We start from the raw sequence: 8,299 nt of genomic DNA on the forward strand, positions 1-8,299 counted from the left end.
GGAGAGAGTTTGGGGAAGGAGGAGTGCGTTACTGTGTTTCATGCTGCTGAGAGGCTGAATTATTTGAGCACGGGGGATGTGACCAATGGCTTAGGCAAGATGGACATTGTTGATGACCTTGATAAGAGCAGTTTTTGTGGTTTGGTGGGGCTGGAAGCTCTAGAAGAGAAGATTGTGCCAATGGCCAGCAGTTACTGTGCATGTCCTCCCCGCTCAGAATGCCTTACCAGTGTCACTTCATTAGTCCACACACAACAGGCAGGCTCTGTTATCCCCATTTTACAGAAGTGGCAGTACTATTATTACCCCCATTTTACAGAGGTGGAAACTGAGGCACAGAGAGGCTAATTACTCCCCAAGGTAAGTGGCAGAGCCAGGATTCAGACCTAAAAGAGTTTGTCTGCAGAGTCAGCATTACTGAAGGTGAGGAAGTGGAGGTGGTGACTAAACACCACCCTTTCGAGAAGTTTTGCTGGAAAGGAGAACAGAGATAGGGACAAGAGGATGTTTGCACGCTGATAGAAAGGTGCCATGTGCAGGCTAAAATTGATGATGCTGGAGGGGGTGCTGAGAACTGAAGTTTTTGAGGAGACAAGATGGATCTGAGGTTTAAGTCAAGGTGTTGACTTTTCCTGGGAGAATTGTTCTGGTAGCTCTGAAGTGGAGCCTCTTTTGAGCAACGATACCCCTGGACTCAACTTCTTCCCCACCTGCCCCCTGCTGGCCTCCAGAGGTCTTGCTGTGCTCTCCCTGTAGCCCCCCTGCTAAAAGGTAGTCCCACTGCAGGAAGCTGCAGCACAGGCCTGACCCTTCCAGAAACAATTGTGCCCAGGAACCAGTGTCCCAAGAGCAGCCCTGCCATCAGTACATATCAACAATTCTCCACCTGACAGTGTCGCGATCCTTAACACAGAGATGAGCTGTGTTGGCCTGTCCAGTGTCTTCACTGACCACTCTACCTGGTGGCAAACACTTAACCGGATCCACATGAGGCTCCTTTGAACTCTCTCAGGTCCTGTGCTTGCTCCTGCTCCTGGGAGAATGTTCTGATCTTCTGTTTATCTTTTCTCCCTCTTCTTCTTGCTCAGCCTCCAGGCTCAGTTTAGCAGTCATGTCCTGAGATAGGATATTCCAACATCTAGTTGGAGGAACCGGGACTGTTCCTCTAACTAGGTGAGAACCTCCTGTTAGCTACTCCTGCGACATTGGATCCTAACTCTTTCGTTGTGTTCCTCCTGCTTGCAATTTTCAACCCGAATGTCTGCATTCCATGCTAGGCTAACCTCCATGAAGGTAGGTTTTGCCTACCACAGGTATTTCCAGTGCCTGGCATATGGTAGGTGCTCAGTAATTATTTGCTAAATGAACAAATGTATTGGTGACTTGTTTACAGCCTACCTGGTATTTATATGGCTCAGGTATTTTGTATTCAATGTTCTGCTCTACATGCATTTCATTACAAATTTTTGAAACCTTTCTGATTGCTTACGTGAGTACTTTCATTTTTGTTTGAAGATATGTTAAGAAAGCTTAATTTAGTATCTTACTTTGTGGTCATTCATCTAAAAGAGGTATGTTAAGTTTGTATGTTATTGACTTTTCCCAGTAGGATGGCTGATTTGGTTTTGTGTGAACCAACAGAGCTTTACAACATCTTGAATCAGGTCACAAAGCTACCCAGATTAACTGAACCCAACTATCTCTGCTTATTGGGTAAGTATTTTTTTAAAAAAAATGTGTTGAAGATAGTGTCCTTCAAACATTTCTGATGAATTAAACTTGGGAGAGGGTAACAAATGACTTTAGAAAGCTATTGGTCTCATGAACTCTATACTATGACTTGGAAATCATCCCAGATTAAATCTAGAAGAGAAATTCCTAGAAGACTTGTGTTCTGAGTCCTCCTGTTATTGTTTTTAGTGAAATATTTTAAACATGTAATAAACATATTATAACTGATAAACACCCATGTACCCACTCAGATTTAACATAATAAATGTTACAGACACAGATATATCCCCCCCTTTTTTCCCCACTCTATCTTGATTGCTTTTCTTTCCCTCAGAGATGACGGCTTCTGTATTTACACTTTTGCTATATATGCAGGTATCCCCAAATGTGTGGTTTAAACATTTACACAAATAATACCATTGTGTACAGTCATTCTGCAACTTTTGTTTTTGCTTAAAATTATATTTTTGAGTTTCTCCCATGTTTATATGTGAAGATCTAATTAGTTTATTTTAACTGTTAGTTGGAATATATATCCATTTCCAATTGATTACAGTGTTGCTTGCATTTTGTTGCTATTACAAATGATGCTTCTTGTGTAGTTCTCCTATTCGTGTGTGCAAGAGTTTCTTCAGGATACATACCCAGAAATGGAATTGCTAGTTGCAAATTCAGCTTCACTACATTATTGTCAAATTGCCCTCCAAAGAGATTGTGTCAATTTGCAGTCCCATCAGCAGTGTAAGAAACATACTTTCCGATACCTGGTTTTGTCAGCCTTTAATGTTTTTGTAGCCTGGGTATAAAATTGTATTGTGATTTAACTTTTATTTCTCTAATTGTTAATAGGATTGAGCATCTTTTCATGTTTATTGGCCATTCTGGTTTCCTCTTCTGTGAAGTATTCATATTTCTCCATTTTTTTTTCTGTTGGATCATTTGTCTCTTACTGATTTGTAGGAGTTCCTTATGTACTCTGGATACTAATCCTCATTATTTACACATGTTGCAAATATCTTTTCCCACTCTTTAGTATTTCTTTGACATTTTTTCTTGTGGAGTATTTAACACACATAAAAGTATTAAAAACAAATATTTTGAGTTTTGATTTATCACAAAGCAGACACCCATGTAACTACTGCCCACAGAAGTCCTATCGTGCCCTCTTCCAGTTGCTAATCCATTCCTCCCCCTCCAGAGATAACCACTGCCCAGAATTCCTTGTTTTTCTTTATGGTCTTTCCACTTAAGCATAAGTGCTTATAGTTTAGTTTTGCCTGGATTTTGAATTTTATATAAATATTATCAGAATAGTATTTGTATTCTGACATAAATATTATTTGTATTGGCTTCTTATGCTTATTATGTTTGAGATTCATCCATGTTGGGTATAGGTGTTCATTCACTTTCATTGCTTTGTGGCATTCCATTCTATGAATATATCACAATAAATTCATCCATTTTACTTCTGGTGGATATTTGGGTTATTTCCGTTTTTAGGATTAGAAGTAACGATTTTGTGAACGTGTCTCTTTTGAACATGTGCACATTTCTGTTGAGTTCATTCCTCAGTAGAATTGCTAGGTCAAGGACATATGTTTAATTTTAGCAGATAATGTCTTTGGGATATTTTATTTTTGAAAAGATGTTTTATTGTTTAGCTTTGTTGGGGTATAATTGACAAATAGAAATTATATATGGTTAAGGCATATAACTTGATGTTTTGATATATGTATATATTGTGAAATGATCACCATAATCAAGCTAGTTAACCTCACATAGTTACCAAATTTGTGTGTGTGTGTGTGAGTGTGTGTGTCTGAGAACAGTTGCTATCTAACCTCTTAGCAAATTTCAAGTATATAATACACTGTTGTTAACTATAGTTACTATGCTGTACGTTAGATCTCCAGAACTTATTCATCTTGCATAACTGAAACTTTGTACCCTTTGACCAATATCTCCCCATTTCTCCCTCCCCGAGCCTCTGACAACCACCATTCTACACTCTGTTTTTATGAGTTTGACTATTTTAGATTCTATGTATGAATGAGATCATGCAGTATTTAATTTTCTATGTCTGGCTTATTCACTTAACAAAATGTCCTCCTGGTTCATCCATGTTGTTGCAGAAATGACGGATTTCCTCCTTTTTGTAAGGCTCAATAACATTTCATGTTATTATATACAGCATCTATGTGTGTGTCACATTTTCTTTACCCATTCATCTGTTAATAGACAATTAGGTTGTTTCCATATCTTTGCTGTTGTGAATAATGCTACAGTGAATATGGGAATACAGATATCTCTTTGACATACTGATTTAATTTCTTTTGGATATATACTCAGAAATGGGATTGTTGGGTTGTATGGCAGTTCTATTTTTAATTTTTTGAGGACTGTCCATACTGTTTTTCATAATGGCTTCACCAATTTACATTCCTGCCAACAGTATATAAGGGTTCCCTTTTCTCCACATCCTCACCAACACTTATCTTTTGTGTTTTTGATAATAACCATTCTAACAGGTGTGAGTGATAATTCATTGTGGTTTTGATTTGCATTTCCCTGGTGATTAGTGATTTGAACACTTTCATATACTTGTTGGCCATTCATATGTCTTTGAGAAATGTCTATTCAGGTCCTTGGCCCATTTGTTAAATTAGGTTTTTGTTTTCTTGCTATTAAGTTATTTGTGTTCCTTATGTATTTGAGATATATAACTTTATCAGACATATTGGTTGCAAATATCTTCTCTCATTCCATAGGTTGATTGTTTCCTTTGCTGTGCAGTCTTTTTGGTTTGATGCAATCCCATCTGTTTGTTTTTGCTTTTGTTACCTGGGCTTTTGGTGTCATATCCAAAACATTATTGCCCAGACCAATGTCAAGAATTTCTCCTGTTTCCTTCCAACAATTTTATGATTTCAGGTCTTGCATTTAAGTCTTCAATACTTTTTGAGTTGGTTTTTGTACATGGTGTGAGTAATTTACATGGTGTCCAATTTTATTCTTTATGTGGAACTCCATTCTAGTTTTTCTAACACCGTTTATTTATTTATTTATTTTTTTGAGACAGAGTCTCACTATGTTGCCCGGACTAGAGTGCCGTGGCGTCATCCTAGCTCACAGCAACCTCAAACTCCTGGGCTCAAGCGATCCTCTGCCTCAGCCTCCCGAGTAGCTGGGACTACAGGCATGCGCCACCATGCCCGGCTAATTTTTTCTATGTATTTTTAGTTGTCCAATTAATTTCTTATTTTTAGTAGAGACGGGATCTCACTCTTGCTCAGGCTGGTTTCGAACTCCTGAGCTCAAACAATCCGCCCGCCTCGGCCTTCCAGAGAGCTAGGATTACAGGCGTGAGCCACCGCGCCCAGCCTAACACCATTTCCTGAAGGACTACTCTTTCGCCATTCTGTGTTCTTGATATCCTTGTCAAAGATCAGTTGACTGTAAATGTGTGGATTTATTTCTCAGCTCTCTATTGTGTTCCATTGGTTTATGTGTCTGTTTTTATGCCAGTACCATACTCTTTTGATTACTGTAGTTTTGTAATATATTTTGAAATCAGGAAGTGTGATGCCTGTAGCTTTGCTCTTCTTGCTGAAGATTGCTGTGGGTATTAGGGGTCTTTTGTGGTTCCATATGAATTTCAAGATTGTTTTTTTCTATTTCTATAAAAAATGCCATTGGGATTTTGGTAGGGATTGCATTCTGTAGATCACTTTGGGTAGTATTGACATTGACAATATTTATTCTTATTCATGAAGATAGAATATATTAATATTTCCATTTATCTGTATCTTCTTTAATTTCCTTCATCAGTGTATTATAATTTTCAGTATACAAGCCTTTAACCTCTGGTTAAGTTTATTCCTCAGCATTTTACTCTTTTTGCTGCTATTGTAAATGGGATTGCTTTCTTAATTTTCATATCAAATAGCTTGTTTGTGTATAGAAATGCCACTGATTTTTGTATATCGATTTTGTATCCTGCAGCTTTACTGAATTTATTAGTTCTGACAGTTTTTGTTGTTGTCAAGTCTTTAGGGTTTTCTACTTACGTGATCATGTTATCTGCGAATAGAGATAATTGTACTTCCTTTCTGATTTGGATGCCTTTTGTTTCTTTTTCTTGTCTAATTGCTCTGGTTAGAATTTCCAGTACTATGTTGAATGGAAGTGGTAAGAGTGGGCATTCTTGGCTTGTACCAGATCTTCAAGGAAGAGCTTTCAGTTTTTCCCTATTGCTTATGATGTTAGCTGTGGGCTTTTCATATAAAGTCTTTATTGTGTAATGGTAAGTTCCTTCTCTACCTTTTTTGCTGAGTGTTTTTATGAATGGATGTTGAATTTGGTGAAATGCTTTTTCTGCATCTCTTGAGATGATTGTGTGGTTTTCATGTTTCATTCTGTCAATGTGGTGTACTCCATTGATGGATTACATATCCTTACATCCCAGGAGTAAATCCTACTTGGTCATGGTATATAATCCTTTCAGTGTGCTGTTAAATTTGGTTTGTTAGTATTTTATTGAGGATTTTTGCAACTATGTAAATGAGTGATATTAGCCTGTTTTCTTTTTTTTATTTCAGCATATTATGGGGGTACAGATGTTTAGGTTACATATGTTGCCCTTGCCCCCCCGCCCAAGTCTGAGCTTCAAGTGTGTCCATCCCCCGGATGGTGCGCATCGCACTCTTTGTGTATGCATATACCCGTCCCCTGAGCTTGACTATTTTAGATTCTATGTATGAATGAGATCATGCAGTATTTAATTTTCTATGTCTGGCTTATTCACTTAACAAAATGTCCTCCTGGTTCATCCATGTTGTTGCAGAAATGACGGATTTCCTCCTTTTTGTAAGGCTCAATAACATTTCATGTTATTATATACAGCATCTATGTGTGTGTCACATTTTCTTTACCCATTCATCTGTTAATAGACAATTAGGTTGTTTCCATATCTTTGCTGTTGTGAATAATGCTACAGTGAATATGGGAATACAGATATCTCTTTGACATACTGATTTAATTTCTTTTGGATATATACTCAGAAATGGGATTGTTGGGTTGTATGGCAGTTCTATTTTTAATTTTTTGAGGACTGTCCATACTGTTTTTCATAATGGCTTCACCAATTTACATTCCTGCCAACAGTATATAAGGGTTCCCTTTTCTCCACATCCTCACCAACACTTATCTTTTGTGTTTTTGATAATAACCATTCTAACAGGTGTGAGTGATAATTCATTGTGGTTTTGATTTGCATTTCCCTGGTGATTAGTGATTTGAACACTTTCATATACTTGTTGGCCATTCATATGTCTTTGAGAAATGTCTATTCAGGTCCTTGGCCCATTTGTTAAATTAGGTTTTTGTTTTCTTGCTATTAAGTTATTTGTGTTCCTTATGTATTTGAGATATATAACTTTATCAGACATATTGGTTGCAAATATCTTCTCTCATTCCATAGGTTGATTGTTTCCTTTGCTGTGCAGTCTTTTTGGTTTGATGCAATCCCATCTGTTTGTTTTTGCTTTTGTTACCTGGGCTTTTGGTGTCATATCCAAAACATTATTGCCCAGACCAATGTCAAGAATTTCTCCTGTTTCCTTCCAACAATTTTATGATTTCAGGTCTTGCATTTAAGTCTTCAATACTTTTTGAGTTGGTTTTTGTACATGGTGTGAGTAATTTACATGGTGTCCAATTTTATTCTTTATGTGGAACTCCATTCTAGTTTTTCTAACACCGTTTATTTATTTATTTATTTTTTTGAGACAGAGTCTCACTATGTTGCCCGGACTAGAGTGCCGTGGCGTCATCCTAGCTCACAGCAACCTCAAACTCCTGGGCTCAAGCGATCCTCTGCCTCAGCCTCCCGAGTAGCTGGGACTACAGGCATGCGCCACCATGCCCGGCTAATTTTTTCTATGTATTTTTAGTTGTCCAATTAATTTCTTTCTATTTTTAGTAGAGACGGGATCTCACTCTTGCTCAGGCTGGTTTCGAACTCCTGAGCTCAAACAATCCGCCCGCCTCGGCCTTCCAGAGAGCTAGGATTACAGGCGTGAGCCACCGCGCCCAGCCTAACACCATTTCCTGAAGGACTACTCTTTCGCCATTCTGTGTTCTTGATATCCTTGTCAAAGATCAGTTGACTGTAAATGTGTGGATTTATTTCTCAGCTCTCTATTGTGTTCCATTGGTTTATGTGTCTGTTTTTATGCCAGTACCATACTCTTTTGATTACTGTAGTTTTGTAATATATTTTGAAATCAGGAAGTGTGATGCCTGTAGCTTTGCTCTTCTTGCTGAAGATTGCTGTGGGTATTAGGGGTCTTTTGTGGTTCCATATGAATTTCAAGATTGTTTTTTTCTATTTCTATAAAAAATGCCATTGGGATTTTGGTAGGGATTGCATTCTGTAGATCACTTTGGGTAGTATTGACATTGACAATATTTATTCTTATTCATGAAGATAGAATATATTAATATTTCCATTTATCTGTATCTTCTTTAATTTCCTTCATCAGTGTATTATAATTTTCAGTATACAAGC

General features: G+C 37.6%; 1 protein-coding gene across 1 annotated transcript in view; it reads left to right on the top strand.

Annotated features, from left to right (window-relative positions):
• STYXL1 (serine/threonine/tyrosine interacting-like 1) overlaps nt 1-8,299 on the top strand; it is a 69,648-nt gene that overhangs the window by 8,689 nt on the left and 52,660 nt on the right. The window contains exon 2 of the mRNA XM_012640281.1: nt 1,607-1,713. Coding sequence (XP_012495735.1) covers nt 1,611-1,713 — 103 coding nt within the window. The 5' untranslated portion in view covers nt 1,607-1,610. The remainder of the gene's footprint in view (nt 1-1,606; nt 1,714-8,299) is intronic.

Source organism: Propithecus coquereli, unplaced genomic scaffold (genome assembly GCF_000956105.1).
Source record: "Propithecus coquereli isolate 6110/MARCELLA unplaced genomic scaffold, Pcoq_1.0 Scaffold150, whole genome shotgun sequence".
Taxonomy (NCBI): domain Eukaryota; kingdom Metazoa; phylum Chordata; class Mammalia; order Primates; family Indriidae; genus Propithecus; species Propithecus coquereli.